The sequence below is a fragment of the Empidonax traillii genome, unplaced genomic scaffold (assembly GCF_003031625.1).
Source record: "Empidonax traillii isolate 1590-97213 ecotype Southwest subspecies unplaced genomic scaffold, ASM303162v1 scaffold900:size397343, whole genome shotgun sequence".
Classification (NCBI taxonomy): domain Eukaryota; kingdom Metazoa; phylum Chordata; class Aves; order Passeriformes; family Tyrannidae; genus Empidonax; species Empidonax traillii.
The window spans coordinates 342110-369302 of NW_020956093.1; the positions used below are offsets into that span (position 1 = coordinate 342110).

Consider the following 27193-nt stretch of genomic DNA (forward strand, 5'->3'; position numbering starts at 1 on the left):
CACCTCGAACTGCTTCTTTCAGAGCAAGAACAAGGAAGGAAATCGAAAATCCCAGAGAGCCCTGGACGGTCCAGATTTAGGGCTTTAGCTTTTGTTCGCACAAACTCACTTGGCTCCTAACCGGCCTCCACCCATGATCCCGACATCCGCAGCAGCCGTTCAAAACAGAGCACAGAGCCCGGCCCCGGCAGGGACCGCAGCCACCCCTGCCACCCGCTGCGGGGCCGGAGCCCTGGCTCTGCTCCCCAGTCCTTCTCCCTCACAGCCTGCCTTTCTTCCTAACCTTTTCCTACAGCCGGCAAGGAGTTTTCCAAGTTGAGATTAGCTTTTTTTTCCTCCCCCTCTGCGAACCTCGGATGATGTTAAGATTATGCAACGTTAACAGATGTGGGCTTTGCAGTTATAGCCGCCTGTCCTCGGGAGGAGCCTGCTTTAGCTCCACGCGCGCACAGCTCTGCATGGGATGCTCCCGGGGTGGCCCATTGCCCTGGCAAAACACCCGCTGCATGGGCGGCCGTACTGGGAATGGTCCCCAGGGAATCGCCGCCCTCCCGAGGAGGGACTGCTCCGGAGTGAAGGGCTACTCTGGGCAGCCAATCTACTGCTCTTGGCTTTCCTTGTGTGCAAACTCAGATTATCTTTGTGTTCCCCAGGCAAGAAAGTATTTTTCTGCCCTTTGAGTAGAAAAATCCCATCTGCAGGAAAGAAGTGGGTCTGGGATAGCTTGTGGTGTGCCGTGGCTGGCTGCAGTGCTCCTGCCAAATGCTGTCTGGGGGGATGTTGCTCCCCGGGTGTTAGCAGGATACATCCCTCCTCCCTCCCTGCCCTAAGATGTCTGTGTGTGATCACAGTCGCTGCATAAAACTTTTGGTGTTGTGCTGACCCACGTTTGAGTCTTGAGCATCACCACGATGCTGCCCTGGCAGCAGCCACCTCTGGAACAGGGCAGTGCCCGTGCTGCGTCAGGGATGGAGACAGAAAACTGTTGGTCCAAAAGGGATTTTTCAGGAGTCTCACAAGGTAGATATCCAACTGGGCTGCCAGGGGCAAGCCCAAAGCCTCGAGAAATCAGCTGGAACTTGATCTGTTTGTCCTGGCTGAGCTGTAACTCAGCTCACAGCAAGCTGCGGACTTGTTATGCTTGCAAAGAAAAAGTAACTCCGAGCCTCGACCTGTCTGGTGAGCATCACTGCTAGTTTTAACTAGGAAGGAAAACACTGGTGCAGTGGGTGGCAGGAGGGTTTTGTGCTGGAAGTCAAATACTTGTCAATGGCTGTGGTTGTGTGGAGTTAAACCATGGAAAGCAGTTGGCAGCTTAGGATGTGACAAAATTGTTAGTGACAGATCAGCACCTGAGTTAAAGGGCTGCTCTGCTTTAAGCCTTTAATGCATCAGGAGAGGCCAGATGGTCCTGTGTGGATTTTTGGGGAAGAAATTTGATCTGGTCCATCCGCTCCAGAGGAGGGTTGTCTTAAAAGTCTAATTTCTTCAGGTAAGTCAAAAAGGAGATTGTGTTTGTCTTGCATTTCTGGCAGGCTTGATGGATGTGTGATCAGCTGAGATTTCATGTCTCTTTTGTTGAGCAACCTGCTTTTTTGGGTTTTCCTTAGTACATGCTATAGGTTGGATTTTCCAGTGTGGGCTCAGCTCCCCAGTTCCGTAGGTGCAGAGCATGAGCCATGCTGGAAAATCCAGAAAGTGTTCCTCCCTGCACCAGGACCTGGCATACCTCGCATGGCAGAGTTAAAAATGCCAGATCACTCTAAAAAGCCTGTGTAAATAATACATTCTTATTCAGCCCCTCCACTCCCTGGATGCTCTAAAAGCCAGGTTTGCTGGCGCCCACGATAAGTGGAAGGGTTGTGCTTCAGTTTATTCGCAGCAGTTCTGCAGAGCCGAAAGAGGATAGAGAAAACTCTGAGGTGGATTTCCAGGGCAAACAACCACCAGACAAGAAACCAGCAGTGTTTTACTTTTGAACTGGTTGCATTCAATCAAGGATCGTAGCTGAAGACACTGCTTGCTGGCATTTCCAGGGTTACTTTTCAAGAAGGGGCAACGGAATGCCTGCTGTAGCGTCCTGCTATATATTTTAGCCTGCCTGTCTGGAGCCCTTGTTGACAAATGACTTGGCAAACTGAGAAAGCAGATTTGCCTCTGTCTATACTCATCCCCTAAGGGTTTCTTTAAGCATCTGCTGCTTTGCCTTCTCTCTGTGCAGTAAAGCTGGCCCCTGAGGCTTTGCAGTCAGCAAGGGCTGCACAGCTGAAAGCTTTTAGTGAGAGGGGAATGGAGAGAAATTCAGTGTGCTGCCCTCCAGCACACTCACATTTTTCAGGGCTGCTATAAATGGACTTGTTGGCTACAATTACAGGCTGGGTATTGGCTTGCAGATGAATATAGCAAGTGTCCCCTGCCTCTCTGCATCCCTTTGTCCAAATGGTGAGGACTAGAAGGTTGTTTCAGGGACAGGAGGTGGCAGCAGCTGCTTGGTGTGCTCAGCAAGGTGGGCATCACAACTAGTGCTAGTGCTGTCAGTAAAGGTAGCCCAGGGGCTCTGCTCCACTACAGCTCTCGTCTCCTTGGCCTTCTTGGTGCTCAGACTCCCAGGATAAAATACAGACTATCCCACCTACACCTCTTTTTTTTTTTTTTTTTTTTTTTGGTGAGTTCCCACTGAAGCTATTGCAGATGGATAGAGGACACAATTTCCAAAATTGCCACTTCTGTCATGGCAAGTGCAGCAACTCCAAAGGAGACATACAAGACAAGGGGGAGGTGTCCCACAGATGTTTCTATGAGATACAGTTTTTTTACAGAAAATGCTCTGAGGCCAAAAACCTTGGCTTAGCCTTCAATATCAGAGCTCTTGGGCAGAGATGGTGCCTTTAGCTGATGCCTGTGTATCATCCACATCAACCCTGTCAATGCCATACTCATGACATGCAGGACAAGTCCCATAGCCTGGTGTATCTCTGAGCTTCAGATGGGGAGAGTGCCTCTCCCAAAACTGCACCTTCCTTAGCCAGGTTGCCATTCTGCCCACTCAGTAAGAAAAGGGTGTGTTGGGCTATTTTAGCCCAGGATTATAAGGAAGATGGACAAAATTGGGATCTTGTCGTTTCAGATTTGGACTTGCTTTGACTTGTTGTGGGCTTTGAAGAAGATCATCTGAGTCTGCAGTGCCAGCCAGGTCTTGGGGCTGTAAAGTAGATGGTGGCTGCTGGTTTTTGTGTCACTGATTTGCAGGGAAATCCTGACACAGCCCTGGGTGGTACCACAGGCTGGAAACTCCAATTCCTCCAGCAAATCTCACAGGAGCCGCTCAGAACAGCTGTCAGTAGTTGCTCAGCTCCAGGCTGGATGACTGACCCCAGGCTGAAGCTACAGCTACTGCACTGAGTTCTGCTGCTGGCAGTCAGCATTAATGACTGAGATGAGAAGCTGGCTACTGAGTAACATCTTCAGTCCATTCTTAGGGCTTATTTTGGGAGTATGTTTGTATTCTAGGGATGCACATAGCCACCTGTGTACTTTGGAAGATCCCTTAAAGCATGTAATGCCTTTTGATGCCCCTGTGAGAAGTCATTTTTGGGTCCATGAGATAGAGCAGATAGTAGAAATGCAGAAGAAAGTTGTGTAGAGAGGGGAGGAGGTGTCTGCGGTTAGACATCATCATGGTGGGGAGCAACTGGAGGGAGAAGAAGAGCTAGAGAACCAACATTTATTCCATAAATGTGTTGTATTCATTTTCTACTGAAAAAAGAAAATGATTCTGAATTATGGGAGAGGTGGGGTTTTGGAGCAGCCTTGCATCAGGAGCAAGAGAGCAGACCCAAACAAGGTCTATGCAGCGTGAGCAGGGGCTGTTGCCACATTTGCTCACAGAAAATGGACATGGAGATGCACAAGCTTCATCTTGTTTCTCATATTCTGGTAGACATTACTGTCAGATGTGCCGAAATGTCCATCAGCTTGGGGTGCTTCAGCACTGGGATGGGCTATATAATCCACACCATACACTGATCTCTTCTGTCCCTGGTCCCTTGTGGTGTCTGGATGGGTTATGCCAACCCTCCTGACTCCCCTACAGTTCTCAGCCAGATTCCCACCAGCTCTCTGGAGGTGATGGGATTCAAGATCAGGTGTTAAACAAACACTGGCCAAGTGCTCATTAGGGGAAGAGCTGTGGAGCCCTCTCCTCTCCCATCTTACACTCAGGATGGGGCTCATGGGCTGTGCTGGGCTCCAGCTGCCCATCAGCTCAGGAGACCTACATGCTCCTCCCATGGACTCTATACTGTGCCTGTCTCCATCAGTTATTTGTTTAAGACTTTTCTTTTTGCTCCTTTAAAGATTTATTTCTCCTAACACACACACAAAAAAAGTATGAGGGTGCTGAATTGAATTAACCTTGTGCACAAAGGTGGGTTTCGGCATTTGGTCCCACAGGACATTCCAATTTCTACTGGTGTAAATCCAAAAATGAATTTCAGGTCTCTGTTTTGATTATGCAAATTTTTTCTCTCTTGTAAGTAAATTAGCTCAGAGCTTGGCCTTGGTGTTACTGTAGTGAGCCGAGCCTGCACATCCAGTGCTGATGGGATCTAAATTCTTTTCTTGTTTTTCCTTTTAGTCATTGAAAGCAGCTATCGGGAGGGAAGAAGTTCAAACACAGGGATGAGGACTCCTGGTACTCCGGTGGACAGTGTGGAGCTGGTGACGATGCTGGCTGGGAGCAGGGAGTGGGCATCACTTCCTGCCAGGCATGGAGCGGTGCCAGCAGCGAGCGAGGTCATGGGGCACATTGGTCCTCTGGCTGGCAATGGGGATGTCATCCCATCAGGAGCAGGACCCCCAGGCAAACCATCTGCTGGGACAGCAACCCACTTGCCCACCCACAGCTATCCTCCCAGTGAGTTTTATTGATGTGAGGGTCCCCGTTTGCCATGCCCAGCCCATGGACTGAGCATAGCCAGTAGGTTAGGAGGTATTCCTGCCCCACGGCTAGAAATGCAGACTTTTGGAAGAAATCCAATCCCAGGAAAGCTGATTTTTTTTTTTCATTTTTATTTTTAACATCACAACAAAGATGATTCTCAGGAGCTGCCACTGTCTTTGACCACTTAGCAATATCCAGAGAGTCCTGCCCATCCACAGAGTTCAAAGGCTGTGCACAGAGCAGAGACTCCCCTGAGGCATTTCCATGCCTCCTTCTCAGGAGGAGCTTAAGCCCATCACAAACCCAACCGAGGTTATAAGAACCTGAGTTAAGGATACCTGACCAGCTGTGCCATGTTCTGTAGCTGAGGTATTTACATGGAAATCCTGAAGTGAACACTTCCCTTTGGGCTTGTTCATAATCTTCAGTCATAAGTAAACTAAAGTACTCTTCTGAGCATGCACTTAAATCAAAGCCTCTTTCCCACAGCAGCAGAATAAGGCTGTCCTGATCATCCTGTCCCCACCTAAGTTTTTTTTCTTAATGTATCCTATGAGCATAGAAGTTTTCTTTACATTTTTTTTTTCCTGCTTATGGACTAAAATATGGAGCTGGCATGCCCAGGCTGCCAGCTGCCGGCTGTCCTGGCACCAGCTCTTTACTACTTTCTGCATTTTTAATGTCTTTAAAAAAAATAAATCTGTGTTTCTTTTGCCATGCACAAATGAAGACAAAGCTTGAAATGCCATTATTTTTTGGTGGCAGAAACCCTCTGTTCCTGCCAATCCCTCTTGCAGTTAAACCGTGCCCTGTTAAACAGAGGAAATGTGAGGGATGCAGCTGTGACCCTACCTACTGCATATGGTAGGGCTGGGTACCACTGCAGGTGATGTTGCTGCCACCCAGCCAAGACAAAATAACTTTTCCAGGGGAACATGAACCTCTCTGTGTTGCTTTCCAGATGCTGGAAGCCATCACCGTGCTGCAGGCAGCCAGGAGAAAGGCAAGAGGGCTTTGGCTTTTCCCAGCAGCCCTGCAGCTGCTGAAAGGACACCACCGGGCTGGGAAACCATCAGCACTGATTTGGCCGAGGGGACTCAGGGTGGGCACCCTGGGGCCTGGAAAATGCTGGGGTTTAACAACACGATGAGGACAGTGCTGCTGCCTTCATCTTCAGAATCTCATCACCCAGGTGAGCCACCCCAGTTCAGCCTGGGAACACTGAGCATCTGTTCCAACACCTGGGAAAAAAATGCTGTTGAGCAACTAGGCATTGGTTAAGTGTCGTAGAGCTCTGTGGATCCAGCTCTCCACTACTTGGTCAGGGCAGTTTTTTGACTTGCTTCATGCATGAGGGCAGAGAGCAGGATCCACGTGGCTTCTCCTGACACGGAAAAATATAAATTACTTGGTGCAGCTCCAAAACACAAAGTTTCTGTGAGCACAGTGCAGACAAGGGGCCTGTGGTCTGCGAGGCAGGCAGAGGGTAACAGCAGGGGATTCTGGGCTCTCATTTGCTTTCTCCTATTCTCTTGCAGGCACTGGCAGCCCCTCTCAACTGGTGAACAGCTGGATGGGCACAGAACTGTCCAGCAGCTCCCCTGTGGACTCTGCAGCCACTTCACCCAGCCCCTCTGGGAGCAGTGGGGGGACCAGCCCTGGCTCTGCCCTCCCTGGCTCCCTGGGACAGCCCCAATCCTCCCCCCAAGCTTCAAGTACCCACACTGGTATAGACCAGGTCATGCTATACCTTAGGGGTGTCACAGGGAACTCCACAAGCCCTTTGCTCACAGCGTCGCCTGCCACTGACAGTGCTTTCAGAGGTGAGCTCTGCTGGCCCATGGCTTTGTTTTATAGATTTAAAAAGCCTTTTTATAGCTTTTGCATTCTTGAAACAGAGAAGATGCTCTGTTTTGCATGTGCTCTGGTTTTTATTATTTGGATGGTTAGCTGAAATTCCCTGCTGAAATCAGGAAAAAGCAGTGGAAAAAAATAATTTCATCCAACCCCCCAGCATTTTCCACTTAAAAAAGGTTCTTTGGAGCTTATCACAGTGTTTTCTGTAGGGTGGGTGTCTGCAGCTGTGAAATATCTCCACTGGTCCAGTGCCAACTGCAGAGCCAGGGCAGCTCCCAGCCCCACCTGAGCTGTGTCTCCCACCCAAGTGGTGGTGCTGGAGTGGGACAGGAGGTTGGGAACCCACACTTATGGCCCCACTGAGTGGGTTTGCCCTCAGCTAGTCAGGGTGAGATGCCTGTGCTTAACAACTGGCTTCCCCTCGCTTGCTCTGCAGCAGCCGACTTTTAAAGCTCTCAAAAACAGACTTTGCCCCACTCCACGAGAACTTACTGAAGACCTGTGTTGCTGAGTCCTTATCCTGTGCCCAGGGCTTGCCAGGAGCAAACACATATCTGGGATTCTCACAGTGACATGTCCCTTCCCTCTGCCACAGCTGTTGGGAGCAGCTCCAGGGCTGTGGAAAAGAAGAGATCCGGTATCCAAAGGACAGCCCCTGGCTTCACGGCTCAGCCCCTGGCCTCAGTGCCCTCCTCAGTGGCCCTGGCACAGAGACATTTCCCTGGGCCCTCCACGGAGCCCCAACTCACCCCTTCTCACCCAGCTTTGGAAAGCACTGCCACAGGTGAGCTCAGTTAGTCTACAGTTTGGTCTTTTACCCTCTTTTGTGCTTCCTTACGTACTTTTCCCTGTGTCCCATTAAGCCCTGGGATGTGTAGGGAGCTGCAGGCTCACATGGTGATGTGGCTGCACTCAGGTTTCCTCCCTTTGCTGTTTGATGCAGTTTTCAAGCCACCAAAAAACCACTAGGAGAACCTGGGCCGATTTCCACCAGTCTTAGAGCAGAGGTGGGATTTAAAGACAAGTCTCTGCAGTCCTTTTCCCATGGGGTTTCCTGCTGTCTGAGCCACCCTGTTCTCGTGAAACCTGGCAGCAAGCCCTGAGTTTCGAGCAAGGTCTTCCTGTGGTGAGGGGATTCATGCCTTTCCAAAAGAGCACTTTGTCCAGATTGAAAACTTCCTATGCTTAATATCTGTGTGTGTGCTGTAAGCATCTGGGAAGAAAATGGATCCATCTGTTTATAATTTCATATGTATAAATCCCATTTTTTTTATTGTACTGTAGCCGTTGGAAGCAGCTACCAGCCGTCCAGCAACTCAGCCACGGAGAGGAGAGTTTCGGATTTCCCTGCCACCAGTGCCTCCATTTCCACAGCAGCCACCAAGGGTGGAGGGAGGACGTTAAGGTCTCTGCCAGCCAGCACCAGGCTGGTCAGTGTGGATGAGATTTCCACCTCTGGCACTGAAATCATGACCCCTTCAGCCCAGACCCCTGGGATGTCTACGGGTGCCCAGGATGGTGGTGGCAGAGGTGTCACAGACCCCTTGCTCACAGGCTTGCCACCTGCTTCACAAAGCACTTCCACAGGTGAGTTCTGATAAATAACCATGTATCTCAGAACATTATTTAAAGATTTATTATTAACAAAATATATCCTTTTTATTTTAAAGAAAGGAGGAATAATATTGTATTTGGCACATTCTTTACATTTTAAAACATTTCACAGAAGTGAAAGTATGGATAAATATTATTCCTGTTGGAAGGGAAGGATAGATTTTCCTTGAAAACTTTCAATTTAATTTTGCTAGCAACAGCTTCAGCAGTTCCTATTTACAGACCATTTTTCCCCCATCTTAATGATTTCCCAGTATTAAATATTTCCGTATTGAATATTCACACATATATTTTCTACACCTACTGATAGTAGATGAAAGGGGATGCGAGGGGATAGTAGATGAAGTAGATAGGGATGAAAACTACCCAGGAGTTTTCATTTATGTGTGTGAAGTTTTGTATTTCTTTTCTTGTTTTTCAGCCTTTAGCAGCAGTTACAAACCGAAGAGCGTCCCAGCTGCAGAAGAGGTGATGCTGCACTCAGACACACCTGCTGCTGACATGCCCAGCGTGGCAGTGGGGACTGCAAATGGCCACATAGCTGGGCTGACAAGAGGCTTTGCCACCAGCACCGACCCCAAAAACTCTTTGGGGGTGACCTCCTCCTCTTCAGGGACTGGGACACATCATCCCAACAGCTCACGGGAAGCTACTGATCTCCCAGCCCCTCCTGGGGATCCTTTGCTCACAAGCTCTGTCTCTGCCTCCGAAAATACGCCCAGAGGTAAATCTGTTAGCTGGATGAGACTTCACATCCCTGCACTGTTTTTCTTTAGATACGGCCATCCATCACTATTGGATACATGGATGTTTTTATTACTGTCTGCACAGGGCTGGCAGTGGGGAGGGTGGGAAGGAGGAGAGTGGATGTCAGCTTTTGGGTGAGAAAGTGAAAAACATCAATGTTCTCATTGCTAATGAAACCCCTGTGCTGGGAAAAGCGTCAGTTAGAAATACCTGCACACACTTTTACCATGCCAAAGACACTTGCTGGGGATTTGCAACCATTGTCTCATGTTATGTCTGCCATGCAGACTGGTCTGTAGGGCATGGGTTTTTGATTTTCATGGCTTTTTGTAAGGCACATGTACTTGAACTTGAGAGAGATTCACCTCTTCTCAGAGCAACACCTTCAGCTTCTCAGTGGACGGTTTAGAAATGCACACCATGCAAACAGTCACTCAAATGTATAGCTCTGTATGCCTAAATCAAACCCTGTTTTATTGTATCTTAGGTGTCAGAAGCAGCCAACAACCAGTTAACAGCCCAGTGGCAGAGAAAAACCCCTTGCCTTCCTCACCCACCAGTGATTCCATTTCAGCCACAGGCAGCAGCAGGGGTGGGAGGACCCCAAGGTCTGCCACGACCAGCAATCGTTGGGCAGCAGAAGTCTCCACGTCCAGCAGTGGCACATCCAGCACCTCGGGCACAATCCAGTCCTTGTCCACATCTGCTGTGAGAGGGACCTACGGAGTTCATGGGTCCATGGAAATGACGGATTTCATCGAGCGGGTGGCAGACTCTTCCCTAACACGCTCTCATTCTCCTTCGGAAGGCCCTTCCCCAGGTGAGCTCACATTAGAAGTGAAATACCATTTTTCTTAGAAGCCAGAGGGGGGCTGTTACTACAGCTTGCCTGACTCTTTTCTGCTGTGCATAATATACTGTTTGGAAGGATGCAGTGTGATTTTGTATCTGAAATATTTCTGCTCTCGCTTGACCAAAAAAATGTGGTTTAAGTTTTTTACAGAAGGGGCACATGTGTGGAAAGTTTCATCATGCCAAGAAAAATAATTAACTTTCAAATAGCAATCCTTTTTTAATATCTCCAGTTGCTATCTCCATGTTATAGGCAAGAGAACTAAGCAAGTGAGGATTAGATCACATCTCTGCAGTCTTGGGGATCAGACTCCAGTTCCTACCTTCTGTCTTGCCTCTTGGAATATGCTGCTTCCCAGAAACTGAACCAGCTCAAAAAATATAGGGCAGCTTTGAATGTGGTCTCTGAGGTCCCTCATGCTGCTTTAGGTCCTTCATACTGTGGTGCTGAAGGGTCTGGTCACCCTGATCCCATTTCTTCAGACTTCTCAGTGTAGTCCCTTTTCTGAACTGATTTCCTGGCTTTTCTGGGTTGTCACGGTATTTGTTCTAGCAGCATGGAGTGCACTCAGGCACATAATGGTGAAATCAAGTGCACAGCATTAGTATGTCAACAGCTCTTATTTAATAGCACTTTTCTCAGCATAAAACTATGTTTTTTACAAGACAATTTTTTGTAGGAAGGATTTATGTATTTGGAAATTTCCTGTTTTCTCTGGATTGACATCTTCTCATATTTTCTGCTTGTGTTCGTACTTGCTGCCTCTGGGTGTTACTGGAAGAAAGTTCATTTTTATTTATAGTTTCATATGTGTAAAAATGTAAATTGTTCCTTTGTCACATTTTAGTTCCTGGAAGCAGCCATGTGTCATTCAACATCCTGTCAACAGAGAGAATCAGTTTCCCTCCCACTGGCACCTCCATGTCCATAACAGGCACCAAGAGTGGAGGGAGGACGTTAAGGTCTCTGCCAGCCAGCACCAGGCTGGCCCAAACAGCAGAGATGTCCATCACTGGTACCGAAAACATCAACTCTCCAGGCCATTCTCAATCCTCTTTGGGAACACAGGGTGGTGGAGACAGATATGCCGCTGTGACGTCCACGAATCCATTGCTCACAGGCTCACCATCTGCTTCGGAAAGCACTTCCCCAGGTGAGCTCTGGCCACCTCTGGGGGGCTTCTGCCTGTAGACATCAGACCTCTGTGGAAAAGTGAGGGTATGCTAGAATGTGCTGGACATTATGGATGAAAATTTCAACTTCCAGGGAAAAATGCATTATCTGTTTCTTGCATTTAGTCACCAGAAAAACCCATCCTTACTGCCAGAGCAGTCTGGCCTCGAGGGTTGCTGTATTTTCAGAGACAGCACAATTTCAAGACTGCCCCATTGGCTTTGTTTATACAAGCAGGAGCAGCACCAGTCACTCCTGACTCCCAGCCTGGGGTGCAAAGGCAGTATATACTGATCACATACAAGCCTGCTATGCTTTGTTCTGAGTATCAGGGAGTTGGGTGCTGTATAATCTCACCTCGCTCATTGCGGGTGCTGCAGTGGCAGTGTGGGCACGTGGTGCCCATGGTGGGACTGCGGCACCGGGAGCAGTGCTGAAGAGAAGCAAACCCAAAAGCACTCCCATGACTTGTTCCTAGTACCCTCTTCAGGGTGTCCTCCTGTGAGCAGCGCCTCCTTGCACAGAAAAGGGTTGTGTCTTCCCAATTAGTGTTTTCTCCAGTTTGGGATCTTCTGACACAGTCTCTCTGTGCTGTCAGCCTGAGGGCGGTGGTGGAAGAGAGCACGCCTGCCTGTTCATAGCTTAGGGTGCATAAATCCATCTTGCTTTGCCCTTTCTCAGCAGAAGGGACCTCGGCAACAGGAGGACACCTGCCTCTCACCAGTACACCCAGTTCAGGGATAATCACCACTGGTGAGGAGAGGAGCACTGTGCCTGTGCTGGATACCCGGGGAGCATCCAGTGCAGCAGGGAGTTCTGCTCCTGCTCCACCCCGCACCAGCACCTTGGACATGGTCCTTCTGCTGTCCTCATCGGCAGAAGAGCCTGGGAAGCAGAGTGATGTTTCACAGGGCGATGCTGGACTCAGTGAGCTTCCAACAAAGCTGCTGCCTGCATTTTCTCCCAGCATCTCAGTGCCTTCACCTTCACCAAGTGCTTCAGGTGGGTCTTGTGATTTCCCAGTTTGCTGTGGAGGACATCCCTCCTCCTCACCTGCCTGCCAAGCTCCCACCTGTCCTTTTCTAGCTTTAAACTAGATTTGTGGTTTTAATAAACCTGGTTTATAGTGAAGGGCATCTGAGCGCTGCACAGTTGGTGAGTTACTCATCTAATGGCACTTGAGGCAGAGCTCCTTATGTCAGGACTGGGCAACCAGAACAGCTCTTCTGGCCACTTGTGAAGGTTGCCATGGAACCTTGGCCTCAGCCTCAAACCTGGGGAACCTGGCACAAGATGTGGTGGGGGACTGGTAGAGCTTTTGCCTTTCCTTATATCCCAGTTATTGTATGTTTCAACCTCAGCTCTGCTGCCAGGGTCCCACCAGAGGATGGTTTGAAACCCACTGGTCTGCCCAAGGGAATTTTCTGCAGGACATTCAAGACCAGATTCTACCTCCCTGCCACGCTTCTCCTTCAGAAAAACCATTCACCCCAATCTGTTTTATTTTTCTGGGGAAAAAGTACAGACCATCTGGGAATCCCACTTAGCAAATAAGTGAAGTTCGTCACTAAGTGTCTGCTGTGGGGGTTGAAATATTCAGATTTGACTACTAGTAGAGGCCTCAAAGGTATTATTAATATACAATGTGTGTAAATATATATGTAAGTATATCTCTGCTTTGCAATTCCAGGGAGAGGAAGAAGAGTTTCTGGTGTTCCTACTGAGACCACGTACATCTCGACCACACTCTCCAGCCACAGGGAGGGGACATCTCAAGCTGCAGCTAGCCACAGCATGTGGAGCACAGAGACAGAAAGCCTCACACCTCACCTGGACACAGCCAGGGGGGCACGCACCGGTCCCCTCCCATCCTCCACGGCATGGCCTGGAGTGAGACACATGCCATCTGGCCGAGCAGGGTACCCAGAACCCAAGGTCACCCTTTCATCCAGGGTCTTCACCTACTTCTCAGCTGCTGATGAACCTTCCAGTGAGTTTTCCTGAACTCTGGGATAGTGTTTGACTGCTGCTGCCTTCCCCTCCTCCATGGTGTCGATATGACCTCTAGCATGTGTCACAGCTGTTGTGGGTGTCATGGGTAGGATTTATAAATGGTGGTGGTTCTGCCCGTTGGTGTTGTATATCTGCAGCTGTTGATGCTCAGCAGGAAAGGCCTCAAGAATGAGACTCATCTTGTCGCTGTAGGACACGTCAACTACTTGTCTGGGTTGGGGTGATAATTATAAATAGCATAAATATACTAGTATGACTCTAATGGTGCTAGTTGTCCCTTTGAATTTGGATAGTCCTGTTTTTTTGGAATAGGCTTTTTGTGTCAAATCCACACTTAAGATAGATAGACATGTGAGATCTACTTCATATGTTTTCAATCTATGTTCATCTGTGCAGTTTTATTAATCTGCATTTCCAAACAGAATTATTGTAGAGCTCACAAGATGCCTGCTTTTCAATTTTATTCCAGCCATTAGCATTGGCCATCACTCCCTAAGCAGCTCAAGTGCTGAGGAAAGGGTGTCCAGCCCCATCACTGATCCTGGGTACAGTTCATCCACGTCTGCCGGTGGTGAAGAGAGGATGCTGCACTCAGTGATGGATGGCACCTTGGCTGGTGGCATGGAGAGATCTTCTCCCTATGCCAAAGCTGCCAGCTCTCCAGGGCCGGCTGAGCCAACATCGGTGAAACAGGGTGGGACAGCCAACACCTCTGCCAACAATGGGGGCTTCACAGACCTTGCAACAGAGACCGTCTTCGTACGTTCTTCCAAGACACCCACTTACTCTTCTTTTCAAAATGATCTCACAAGTAAGTTGATGTCTCCTGATGTACATCTGGGAGGAATTCATGTTTTCATGTTTTTATCTATGTTGTACATAAAGTTCTTACTCATTACTACATGCAGTGCCACCTGTGGGTTCACTCAGGGGGTTGTGTCCATCAAAGGACTCAAAGCCAGACCCTGCATAGATGGGAAACTGTTCCAGAAGTGAAATCATGATCCCTCCTTTTTTGATGGCTGCATTACTTTTTTTGCATCCTAACCAGTTACTTTTGGATGATGCTTTGAGAAGTGTTTCATGATGACATAAGTCAGTAGTGAAATTAAATCAAATTTTCAACACCTTATTTTTTTTTAGAGATGACTGAACTTAGCTGTACATCCTGAAATTTGTATTATAGGATTGACTGCACCTTTTATGCTAAATAATCTGGTTTTTTTTGCAGATGGATGTGCTATTCATTTAGAATTTCCTGACTGCAAAGTTTTGAATCAATGAGTTTATGATAAGCTGGAAATTAACATAATGTAATAATTTCATCTTGCAGAGGCATAAGTTCACTGTGTCTAAAAACAAAATAAAGAAGATGGATATTCTGTAGATGGGAATAGAGGATAAGAGGAAGAGGGTATGAGTTACTTAAATTATGAGTGATAAAGAGAACAGATGGGTTTTCCTGCTTAGTTTGCAACAAATATAATGGAATGTTAAGTGCTCAGTCACTTCAGAAAAGCAATACGTGAAGAACGGTGTTTTGGAAACCTACATGTTTCATGGGAGCCTTGTGTCTGTCAGGATTCCCCTTTTTGGAACCAATTAAAGAGTGCACAAGATCCCTAATTCCATACCCATGCTTGGATGGTGCTCTAAATTTTTAGAAGAGCAGGGACCAGTTCACAGATAAGAACATCTTCTGTATTTAACAAGTGGTTTTAATGCGTCATCAAAATACTTTCATATTACTCTGTCTTTCTAATATTTTTTGTCCTTTTACTCCAGACTTTTCAGGTAGCCATCAGCCAGTCAGTAGCATCGATGGTGCTGAGAAAAGGACCTCAGTTTCTCATACGGATGGCACATACATTTCAACCACATATACCAGAGGAGGAGAAAGGACCCTCCTGTCAATCTCCAACAACAGCACCTCTACTGACTCCTCAGAAAGTTCCACCTTTTTTTCTGAAATTTCCAGCCCTTCTGACATCTCAAAACCTTCTGTGTCTCAGGACAGGCGGACCAGTGCATCAAGTGATAAAAGTGTTGTTGAACCATCTACAGAGCCGCTACTGGTACACTCTTCCAAACTCTTGACTTCTGCTTCTACAGGCAGCATAGAAAATACAACTGTCTTCAACAACTCTGACTTGTTGGCCACTAACAGATCATCTCTATCTTCATCAGCATTTCCAGCGTCTTCCTCACTGTCATCGCTGCATCACTTGCTGTCACCAACACCACCACCAAGTCATCTGTTTACACCGTCAGAGTCACCTGAGCCACACTTGTCCTCTGTGATGGCATCTTCAGCTCCTCTGCAGGCTTTGTCGTCCTCCTTGCCCACTTCCTCACTCATGTCCCAATCTTATTCATTAGCATCTTTATTGCCTCTGTTTTCATCACCCTCTCCCATCTCTCAGTCCAACAACAATGATCAAGCAAGCACCACTGTAGCTACGGTGGTGGTGGTCAGGCAGGTGCCCTCCACAGCTGCCATGGCTGGGAGCTCACCCAGAGAGACCAACAAGCACAGTGTCACACACCAGCCCCAAAACAGTACCCCCTTCAACTCCACTGTGTCTCCTCTCCCTACGGCACCTATGGAGCTGCTTGGTAGACGCACCGTGTCCACGCCCACTCCTGTCACCGTAACAGAGACTGCCTTGCCTAGAGCTGCCACTACGCGGGAGGGCAGCTCTGAGAAGGCAACACCACTGCTCACCACGGCCAGTCTTGCTCCACGGGCTGTTCCGACAGATGTACCCCTGAGTCCCTCCCCAAGTGCAACAAGCCACAGCGACATTGTCTCTGCAGTGGCACTGACCACGGTGAAACCTCCTGTGCTGACAACACCGGCCAGTCGCCGGCCAACCCTGGGTGAAGCTACCACCACGAAAGACCAGAGAGCTCAAACACCCACTGCCACTAAGCACATGTCTACCACCAGTGAAAGCACAGAAGCTGTGGATCCCACCACTGCAAAGCCTGGTAAAGTCACCAAGGAAGACGTCCCTGCTACAAGTCCTTCTGAAGCCCCTCCAACCATCAAGACCACTGTGAGAATTGCAACTACTTTGGCTGCTACCAAGCCAACCACTGTTCCGCTCCCCGGTAGCACAGTGGGGCTGAGGACGTCGTCTCCAGCCACAGGTAACGTGTATAATGGCACTCATCAGTGGTGGGGCAGGGACGAGGACGGCAGGAACACCTGGGCCCCAGTTTTAAGCATCTTCATAGGGTTGTGTACATATGTAGGGCAAGTCTGCTGTCAGCAGGGTTTGAGGACAGGACCTCTGTCTCCGTGTTGGTATTTCTAAGCTAAGGGTTTAGCAATCAAGTTGAACTGCTGCAATAAGAGTGAGCATTTTGGTGGACTTTTATGATAGACAGGTTAAGCTGAAATTTGACAGTTTTGAGAAAATAAAGCTGGCTGGCCTTCCAGGTCAGGAATGCATAAGGATGCATTTTATATTTGCAGATAGGTAAACAAAATTAATTGATATCAATTAATATATATCTTATTAATGAGAAAAAGCAGTTGGCCAGCACTTGGTATTTGTGTTGGAACTCCTTCTGTTATTACAACCTATGGTTGTTTTTTCCCCCTCTCACTAAATAATCTCCTACTACTGTTGCTTCTCCCAGTAGGCTATGTACCATAGTCTTGCTCAGTGTTTCATTACAATCATTTATTACCATTGCCAGGCTGCTTATCTTGTCAAGTAAATACATTTACTGAAGTTTTATATGAGTGGATATTGACTGTGTGTTTGAAGTTCAGAGCCTGGCCTTCATGCTGCTGTAGGATATTGTGTGCACTAAAGGCACTAATCTCAGTAAAGTACTGGCAATAATATATATACCATCCAGTAATTAAAGTATTTAAAGGTTATTTTTCAGGCTGATTGGTTTTAATTATAGCTATGGCTTCATGAAAAAAATCACTGTAGGGGAATGAATTTTTTTTTTAATTGAAAAATTAATGTAACGTATCCTTTTTAGCAACTGATTCACACTTTTGCCAAATTATTCTTTCCCTTGAATACCAAGATTTGCCATTTGTCAAAATACAAAAGATCCTTCCACTGCCTTGGACATGGTGCTTTGTTCATGGGCACTCACTATCACAAGAGTTGCCCTACTCCCTGCAAAAAAAAAATGAACAAAATGCAAATTGAAGGATGGCCAAGTGAAAGCCATTGTTTTAAAACACACCCACTCATTTCTGGCTGCTTAGATTAGAGACACTAAATGGCCTTCTTACTGATACCAAGGTAGCTGTGCCAGGCTAGCTGAGGCATGAGATTACATCAAATGGTGTTTCCCACTGCAGAGGTTGGCTTTGGACCATTGTTCTGCAGGGCCTGTGTGATACTTTGGGGCACCAGGGTGCCATCAGAAATGCACACATGGGTTTTGCTCTTGTGCCTCATGCTTTAACCACAGAGCCAATCCTTCCTGTCTCTGTTGCAGCGCTCAGCAGCGGCCATAAACTAGGTACGAGTGGTGTGTAAGCTGTCTTGTTTGTCTTGTAGCACCTTGTTGCTGACAAGTCCACAGCCCTGCCTATGGTCGGCCCTTGCACGCGTGTGTGACACACATTTGTACTCATGTGAGTCACACGCACAGCAAGAGGAGCCTTTTTGACAGCACTTTTTTTTTTTTTCTTTCTTTTGAAGGGGAGTATTGGATATCTTCTCCAGAATTTGCAATTTGAGTTGGCTAATCTGTGAATGATCTGAGACTGCGGTCTTTAATCCCCTGATACACCATATATCACAGTGGTCTCTGCTCCCCAAGCCCCAAGCCCTTGCTCACCCAGCAGAAAGGGCATTGTGAGTGGTGGCACAGACAGGTACCACTGCTGTGCCCATCCCCAGGGTGGCACGGAGGGGGCCCTGAAAAAAAGAGGTGATAGCAGCCAGGGCTGCCCCCACCATAACTGGGTAATCTACAGACTGTATCAGTGTTCAAGCACTAGCTTTGGACCACAGAAGCAGGGCTTGGATGAAAAGGGCAGGACTTGGGGAAGCAGCCTGTGCTCCCATGTCTAGCTGTGGCTCTCGAGGTTTGTTCTTTGTTCTCTCAATCAATAACTGTTGGGTGGTTTGCCTTTAAAAAGCACTCTGAGATCTTCTGATGAGCAGTGCTGTAAACAAGCTGAGTGTTCATATTAGCATGGATCCACATTGGACCCCAAGGACTTTTGAATGAATATTCAAGTGGCTTATATTTATTCTTTCAGCTCCAACACAATAATTAGGAACAGGATAAATAGTAAGTGCAAATGATGCAATGAAGCATCTGATAATGCTCAGGGAGTCATAGAAGGAGAGCCAAGTAGATCTGTTTTAGCCCAAAAGTTGATAATTTTTATGATTCAGTAGCTATAACCTGAGAATTTTTTCTGCTTTTGTAGATGTGGATAAATGTCTTTCCAACCCTTGTCCTGCGCTGGCCACCTGCAACAACAGCCATGGCTCCTATATCTGTCAGTGTCCTCTTGGATATGAGATGGAAAAAGGAAAGTGCAATTTAGGTAAGAAAACAAAAATTAAAAACCAGGGGAGGGCAAGATGGAAACAATTATCTGTAATCTTCTCGAATAAATTAACTTAGGCTCAGACTAGTTCAGGAGCCTAATGTTCCTTCCAGCCACCACTTTTGTCAGAGCCTTTTACTGTTTACACGAGTACGGCGCCTGATGCCTGTTGTGTTGGGCTGCCTGGGGAGCAGGCACAGAGATAGCTGAGGGATTATTGAAAACGCAGCAATGGAGCGGTGGGCTCAGGCTTTCAGTAAGGACAGATGTGCCCCTGCTGTTCCTGATGTGTTTTACAACCCCTCAAAAAGCATTCAGCAGCTTGTCCTAGCTCCCAGCCCTGCAAACTTCAGTGACAGCACTTGGCTTGGGATAAGTGAGCAGGGCTATTGTGTAACCTGGCTTCAGTGGGATCAGCCATGTGCGGAAAATTAAGCAGCCGTGAAAGTCTTTGCAAGATCAAGGTCTTATTTCATACCTTTAACATTTTCTTAGCAGCAAAGTTATTAGTTGGAACTCAGGTTCTGACCTCCTCCTTTCTATTAGAGGACTCGCAATCTCAAGGATTTACAATGTCCCATTGTATAGGGGAATTTGTTTTGATAGATTTTCTTCTGACCCTTAATCAACGAGGATTAGAGGCATGGAAATTTTGCTAAGGAAACATGGGTGAGGTGTCCCTGAAGAGTGTTTTGAAACATTTCTTCGAGTTGGAATGTGTCAGCTTCTAATTTAGAGAGTTGTTTTGATTATGCCTTGAAATGGGATACAGGCAGATTATATAACTACTGTGAAGGTGATTTTCATCTCATTTTTTGTCCAGAGTCGTTATATTAGAGCTGTCTGATATAAAATTTGTGGTGAAGATAGGCTCTGTGGATGGGAAAAAAATGGGAAAGAATTATAATGTTATCTGCAACTGTATTTGTTTTTCTGGTGGAACATAAAGCTAGAGCTCTGAGTTCTCATTTCCACTGAGTATCTCATGACACTTAATACAAGATTTAGGGATATTATCTCTCCAAGTCTGGACAACTCAGATTATTGCATTCTGCTGCTGTGAACCAAATATGGATCTAAGCACAGAAAAATGCATCGTTTGGACCTCTTTTCAAATGTCATTGCTCATTCTCTCCAACAGTTTGAAAAGTGAAAATGTCCTTTCTACAGTGCTTTATTTTGACTTGCTGGTTTGTTTTCCTTCCATTGCAGGGAGGGGTAAGAGGTTTGACATGTTTACCTCAAATTATCATAAATAGTTTTAGTATCTGTAATTTGTTGTCTTGTTATTAATTTTACCCATCTCCCTCTGTGTTCAGGAGTCCTTTTAAATTAGTCTGTGTTCCTATATGAAATATATGAACTCTGCAATGAAATGCTGGCTTGAGCAGCATTGAGCTCTGGAATTTGACTGGGACTGTGGGAACACTGCAACAACCTTTGGGAAAAAAACCAAGGCTGTGACTCTGCTTTACTGGGGCAATGACTCTCAAACGCAGGGTTTCTGTTTGCTGTGTAAAGAGATTTTTCCATGCAAAAACAGCCTCTCATGTAAGGCAGATGAAACCACATCTACACACGGCACAGAGACGTGTTCCGACTAACTTGTCTTGTTTTCCTTTTCAGTGAGAATATTTATTGGGCAGGTCCCCCTGAAACTTAATATTACCCATGGGAAGTACACAGAGCTCTTCCACATTGAGAGCGAGATCCTGGCGATGGTGAGTGTCCTTGCTGGGGCTTTGGCAATGCTGATGGCACAAGTTCCCTTTGCTCCTCTTATGGTTGTCACAGGAAGCCATGAGTCTGCAGCATGGGTTTAGCCCTTTTAATCATTGAACTATTCTAGTCTGGTGAAAGTAGGACTGGTGAATGTACTCTTTTAAACCCATCACGCTTCTCTCCTCTGCCCTGCTCCAGCTGCCAAGACAGCAGCAGAGAAATCTGGCTCCTGTGGGGCTTAAGGCAACATATCTGCCTGGAAAATCCTGGATCCCTTTTCCTGAAGTGGTGTGCCTGGATACACACTTCAGTAGCCTCCATCCTCTCCTAGTGTCTTCTGGCTTCATTGTCTTTTCCAGATCTCAAAAGAGCATCAGTGCTTCTCCAAGGTCAAACATTAAAACAGTAACTCTGAGCCCTACCATTCATTAGTAAATCTCATGGATGCAGGAGCAGGTTGGACTGCAGCTGGTGCCACCTTGCTCTCGGCCAAACCCTGTGGGGTGAAGGCCCAGCAGCAGCACCCACCCAAACATACCTTCCTCTGGGTGGAGTTTCTCAGCCATTTGACTGTAACCGTGTGACCCTCGGTCAGTTGAGCACAAGCACTGGATGAGCTCTTGGCTGCCCCATAGGCTGAGCCATCTGTTGCTCCAAAAAGACCCCTGGGCTGGGGATAGGTACATTTCTGTGCATTTTTTATCCAGTTCATTGCATGCACGGGTTCATCCTGTTAGCAGTTCCTGGACTGGCCACACTTTATTTCAGCTCTTTGGAATGGGTGATTTGGAGATGCTGCCAAATGAGGGGGGAGCTGGGAGGGAATCACCTTGATGCTGCCCACATGGCTTGTGCTGGGCAATACATACAAACAACTGCACAGATCCAGGGTCAGGGAGGCTCCTTGGAAGATGTTCAGTCTCCGAGGGTGCTGCTTTGAGGTCAGCCTTGCACGAAGCTCTTTTCCTAATCTTCCAGGGCACTAACAGCTGCTCTCTCCTTCCGTTCCTTGCAGCTCAATGCATCTCTGTCGAGCTTGCCGGGGTACCACCACTCCACTGTTAAGGCAAGCAGGTAAGGCTAAGGCTACCAGGGGAAGAATGGGAAACTTGAGCATTTGGGATGTTCAGCTTGAGATCCGTATTCTCCATTTGAACTGATGCTGGGCTTGATACAATCTGTCCCGGCAGGGGTATAGGGCATGAGGAATGCCTGACCATCTTACCTAGTTCTCCTTGCCTGAGCAGCTTTGGGACAGGCTTGGGAGCTTCCCAGGAGGGATTTATGGCTGGTTTCAAAGTGAACTACCAGCTTCAAATTTTATTCTCTGTGTCTAGGTTTTTCCTGTCTTTGAGGTCTGTTACAGTGCATGTAATGTTGTATCTGTGATAATTAGAGTCCTATGTATAAGGTGCTAATGATGACATCAGACTTACCCATGACACTCAGGACTGTTTTGTTTTGTTTTCTGTTAGGGAGGCAAATTTTGTGCATGTTTCAGTGCAATCCACGTTCTCTTTAGCATCCAACGTGACTTTCTACGATGTTATCAGCAGTGTGAAAAGCTACATTCGAGCTTGCAAATCCCCCACCGAAGCCTGCCAGTTCATTTCCAGCCTGAAACCGCTCCACAGAGGTAAATAGCATCTGGAGGACTGTGACAGGAGGAGAAAGGGATGTTTTATTTGGCTTCTTCTATAACAGCGAGAGAAAGATTTGGCATTTGGAAAAGCCCCTATGAATCATTTTATCTTATTTAAATGGGAGTCATCTTAAGAACCTCACAGTACAAAAGGGATACAGATACCAAGCCTTATCTTTGCCACATGTGTGAGAAATCTGCGCCTCTGTGAAAACATCTCACAGCACAGGATTAGAGGCATTGTAGAGCAGCCTTTCATCTCTGGATGTGACACTGGCCCCAGCCAGATCAAAAAAGCATAAGTCTTAATTTCACCCACGTGGCCAGGAGCTGAGAAATGGTGTGAAAGCCAAGAGACAAAACCCCTCCAGTGAAGTCGATTAGAGCTGCTGGAGGCTGCACAGGGAACTTGGCTCTCCTGCCTGCTCAGTTTCACTGTTGCAAGGTGTAAAGATGGTTCACAATTAAGACCTTTTGATTTCTGTACTGAATCCTCTACCTGCTAAAGGGGAATGTGGATGCAGCCCAGAAAAATGTGGAGAAGGAGGCCAGTGCCACCAGCATGACCACCTCCAGGTGGACCCCATTGCTGGTGGTAGCTCTGTGCCCTGCATCCCCTGGTTCTCGCTTCCTGAAGGACTGATAGAGGAGAAGTAGCTTTGAGAGGTACCTCAGGATGCATGGAGTGAGCACCCTTGAAAGATGGTCTCCTGCAAGGAAACTGCTGCACTTGGAGCTTTGTGACTTTGGGGTTCAAAGCTTTGAGGATGAAGGGTGACAGTGTTTAGCCTGCGTGTAGAGGGAAACTCCTTGTGTCACTTTGGCAAAGAAAACATGAATGTGAGAAGGTTAGTGTGCTTTTTTTGCAATGTGCTGTATTTTAAAGCCACGCTCCACCATGGATTGCATTAAATTATTTGGGTAGACCCACTGAGATTATACCTACACATTACCTCTGACACAATGCTTCTGGTAAAGTCTACTTCTAACTTGAAATAAGCAGAGTAAGAAACAAATTGTGTTCTTGTGTAAGTACTTAAAAAAAAAAAAAAGATGCCAGATAGAAAAAAAAATTGGATCTAGGAGGGAGTGGTCTATAAAAGGTGAGTGCCAAATGAATGACATATTTTCCATAAAATCATATTTCTCACGAATATTTATTCATTCCATTTAGTCTGACCTCCAAGACTATATGTAAATTTGGTGACAAAATTTCCATATTTTATCCAAGTTTTGCTGAATGCTCATTGTAACAAATCTGACTTTCCAAAGTAAAATGCTGCTTCAAAGTAATGTAAACGAAAGGACAAATTCTTTGTTTGAAAAATGAAAAAATCCAGTGCTTAATATTGAAATGGAAAAGAATTGTTTTGGGCTGAGTAAAATATTTTGCTTGATATAAACTTAAAAACTGATTTTTTTGAGCTGTCTCATGGGGTGAACGTGTTTCAGCTTGAGCCAAACCAAATTTTTCATTTTCATTTCCTCTTCTGCCTCTGAGCTGAAACATTTATTATCCATAAGAAATAGTGACTTGGGGTAATGTTGCCTGTCTCCTAATGGAGCAAACATTGTTAAAAAAAAGAGAGATTAGAACAGCACATGAGCTGAATGTGATACCTGGGGAAAGCAAATATGCATAATGGTGGGTTCAGAGAGAACCATGCTGATGTCTGCCACCTCTTTCCACCAGCTGGCAGCTTGTGCAGACAGAAAGATCCTGAATGTGACAAGGAAACTTCGGAATGCACCGACTTCGACGGAGTTGCACTCTGCCAGTGCAAAAGTGGGTACTTCAAATACAACAAGATGGACCACTCCTGCAGAGGTATTGCTCTTTATGGGGTGCATTTCCCCTGAATTTTGCTTAACTTTTTTGTTCAGTAGAAATGAATGTGTGTGCGTAGAGCTGTGCAGGCAAGAAGCTCAATATTATGAATAAATATTAGCAGCTCAAGTTTCTTTTATTTAGTTAGGGGGCTTTTCAGCAGACACTGAAGATACAGTCTCTCTCTAGGAATAATATTATCTCTTTCTGGAGCATGCTGTGAGTCACAGTGATTGAGGAGAGGGAGAAAGGGGCCTGGCTGCTTTGGGCTCCAGTTCAGTGGCACAGAGCAGAGATGACGTGTTTCTCTGCCTGTTTTGATTTTGTCTGAACTCTCAGTGAACTTAGGGGGAGTGCTTTAAACTCACAAGCTTATAGTAATACATCATCAATATTTTAAAGATCTGTATCCAAAAATTATTGTGAATTTATTTTTCAGCTGAGTTCCTAGTAGAAATTTTAAGCTTAAATGTCACATTATTTTTTAGCTACTCCTCAGATCGACAAATGTGGTTTTGCTACATTTTAAACAAGGTCTTCGTGTGCCGATGGTCAAAATAACTTCTGTAGGATCAGAGTGTCCATTTCCTACTTTCAGTGGTTGTTATAAAGCTTCTTAAGAAATGCAGTTTTCTGATGACATATCAATAAGAATTGCAGTAGTGGTTATATATTGCTTCTGGCACTGTCTGCTGGGTTGCTGTTGAAATAGGAGGAGATGTTTTGTCGATTCCAAATCTGATCAGAGAGTGAGAAAAATGTGCCTGGAAATAACTCATGTGCTGCAGACTCTGGGATGGACATCTCATGGTCCTGCCTCTCCCCCACTCTACGGCTCCAGGCAAAATCTTTTCCTTTGTGTTTTACTTTCTTCTCTTCATCTTGTATGTTGGAGGAAGGATTTCTATTAGGAAATACTGGCCATCTCCATTTACCCTAGAGAGTCAGAGAAGGGCATATGTAGTGACTGGAGATCTAAGCTGAAACTTGGGAGGTTTTTACCTCATTCTTGCTCCATCTTAGACAGTGGCGACACAGGGAAAGTTACTTTATTTGTCTTGTTCGTGTCTCTTGCCAAGTGGTGTTGTGAAGATAAATACCTGAAAGGCTGTGAGGCACTTGGATGTGATGGTTGCGGAGGGCTAAAAGATCTAACACCTTGTACATACGGGTACTCCCTAATTATGGATCTTGTTTGCTGTGGAAAATATAAAAGCCCTACCTGCACACAGTGAGGCCTCAGTTCCAGCTTCAGCTTGCTGCTGTCAGTAGGAGACATTGACCAGCTTCAGAGTGTCTGAGTGGCAGGTTTGCTGGGGGATTTAGGTCGTAGTGCAGAGGCATGAGGATAGTACCAACTGCATGGTGCCACACTCCGACAAGATACCAGATTTTCAGTATCACTTGTTCCCATCTGGGTAAGCCAGGAGGTTGGGGTTTTTAAAGGCTTTTTCAGAAGTCAAGCTATGGCCCTCATTTGATATTTAGGGCTATTTTACTGATAAATATAGCATACAATATGCTAGCCTCTTTGAAAATCTCTGCCCTTCGAGTGCCTAAACAGGAACTGAGGTCTCGTGAGCATCCGACCCTCATTGTGGGTCATGAAAATGCGGTGCGGTAACTCCAATTACAGCATTTGCAAAGAGGGAAGTGGCTATTGTGCTGCCCTGTCCGGTCTCCCCCGTGGGAAGGCAAGTGTGGCTGGGAGAGCTACTGGGGCATGGGGAATTGGCTGCCCCAGGTTTTGTTCTGTCCTGCTTTGCAGCATCTGTCCTCTGCTTGAAAAAGCATCTCCTGGACCAAGGAAAGGTTGGATCTCTGAATCACAGCAGTTTCAACATGTTGGCCATGGTACCTCTTGATGTGCAGTTCAGTTGTCTCTGGGTCATTGCTGATTTTCAGCCTTTCAGTATCTTCAGGGCTATTTCAGTAACAGAGCAACAAACCCGATGTGCCAACCTTTCAAGGGCATGCTATTTTTACTAGTACAGAGTGTTTCTGGAATGAGGCAAGGAGCAGCAAAGCAGGTTTCCAAAGAGACCCCTGAGTGTCTTTTGGGAAGGCAAAGGAATCCTGAAGAGCACAACTCGATAACTTTGGTTGGCCTCTGACACTTAGGCCTTTCCTCTGTTCCCCGCTTACGTTTGAAAGCTTGCCAAGTGAGTGTGACAGCTCAGGCTCTCCTGGGGACATGTTCAAAGGAGCAGGAAAGATGCCAAAGGAGAAAGCAAAGTGGCAGGAAAAGGCAGGGTGAGGAAAGGAAAAGACATAAGCACCGAGTTTTTAATTAAGACAGAGAAATGAATATTCAGGATCTTGCTTTTCTTCTTTACTGCCCCTATATCCTCCTGGCCAGAGAAGGGTGTGCCAGCGAGGTCCCAAGGCTGCTCCTGCTCAAGGCACAGCCCCAGCTTTGATACTACTCAAGGTGTATGTGCCCCTCACACGTTACTGGGCTAGGGCTGAGGTTAGGGTGGGCTCCAGCATCTGCCTGCCCACTCCTGCAGGCCTTCCCAACACTCCAGCAATGAGGGCTTCTGTTCTCATTAAAGAAGGCAACTCCAGTGAGTTCCCTCCCTTCCACTGCAGCTTTTTTTATTGCCTGATCTTGTAGTTCATTTTAGTAGAACATTCACTCCATAATGTTTTCAGTCTGCTTTTGTTAGCAAGTGAAAGGAGTAATCCATCCAGTTGTCTTTTGCTAATGCCTCAGTGTTATGAATAAGTCCAGCAAGGATCCTTTGGGATTTACTGCCCTTGCCCTTCTTGACTGAGGCTCTTAACTCTTGCCCAGTTACCTCTGATCTCTTCCTTCACTTCAAAGAAACCATCTTAGAGGGAGAAAAACATATCCAGTACAAAAAGTGTCACGATGAGATGCAGCAGGGGGGCTGTGTAATGAACTTCACCCTACCCATCCCCAGCTCTGGCAAAATAAATGGAATGAGAGAGGTAGTGAAGGAGTAGTGGGTTTATATAGGGCAAAGAAAGGTGTGCAAGACCAGGTATCATGGACATCAGCCCCCCCATCATTGTTGGTACCAGTGGCTCCAAGTCTGTGTCTGCAAATGCAATATTCATGATGTGAATGCATCACTCATCTGTGTCCACACATCCTGCAGGGAAAATGGCTGAGTGACATGGGATGCTTCATAAATGGTCTCTAGGCAAACAGTTTTTCAATATGGCCACAGGCAAGGCCAAGCATCCAAGAGCAGAGTGCCAGGCACACTGTGTGTTGCATCTCCTGGAAA

The 27193-nt window shown here is 46.6% G+C and overlaps 1 protein-coding gene across 2 annotated transcripts in view; it reads left to right on the forward strand.

The window, feature by feature from the left end:
• Window positions 1-27193, forward strand: part of HEG1 (heart development protein with EGF like domains 1) — a 54267-nt gene that overhangs the window by 19757 nt on the left and 7317 nt on the right. Inside the window, exons 2-18 of one of the 2 annotated variants that reach the window (XM_027902653.1) lie at window positions 4637-4915; window positions 5904-6134; window positions 6481-6765; window positions 7395-7583; window positions 8084-8386; window positions 8835-9137; window positions 9648-9980; window positions 10861-11166; window positions 11868-12188; window positions 12877-13176; window positions 13669-14010; window positions 14985-16352; window positions 18622-18741; window positions 20371-20465; window positions 21482-21540; window positions 21942-22102; window positions 23802-23936. In XM_027902653.1, coding sequence (XP_027758454.1) covers window positions 4637-4915; window positions 5904-6134; window positions 6481-6765; window positions 7395-7583; window positions 8084-8386; window positions 8835-9137; window positions 9648-9980; window positions 10861-11166; window positions 11868-12188; window positions 12877-13176; window positions 13669-14010; window positions 14985-16352; window positions 18622-18741; window positions 20371-20465; window positions 21482-21540; window positions 21942-22102; window positions 23802-23936 — 5130 coding nt within the window. The remainder of the gene's footprint in view (window positions 1-4636; window positions 4916-5903; window positions 6135-6480; window positions 6766-7394; window positions 7584-8083; window positions 8387-8834; window positions 9138-9647; window positions 9981-10860; window positions 11167-11867; window positions 12189-12876; window positions 13177-13668; window positions 14011-14984; window positions 16353-18621; window positions 18742-20370; window positions 20466-21481; window positions 21541-21941; window positions 22103-23801; window positions 23937-27193) is intronic. The other variant, XM_027902654.1, reaches the window with a different exon arrangement.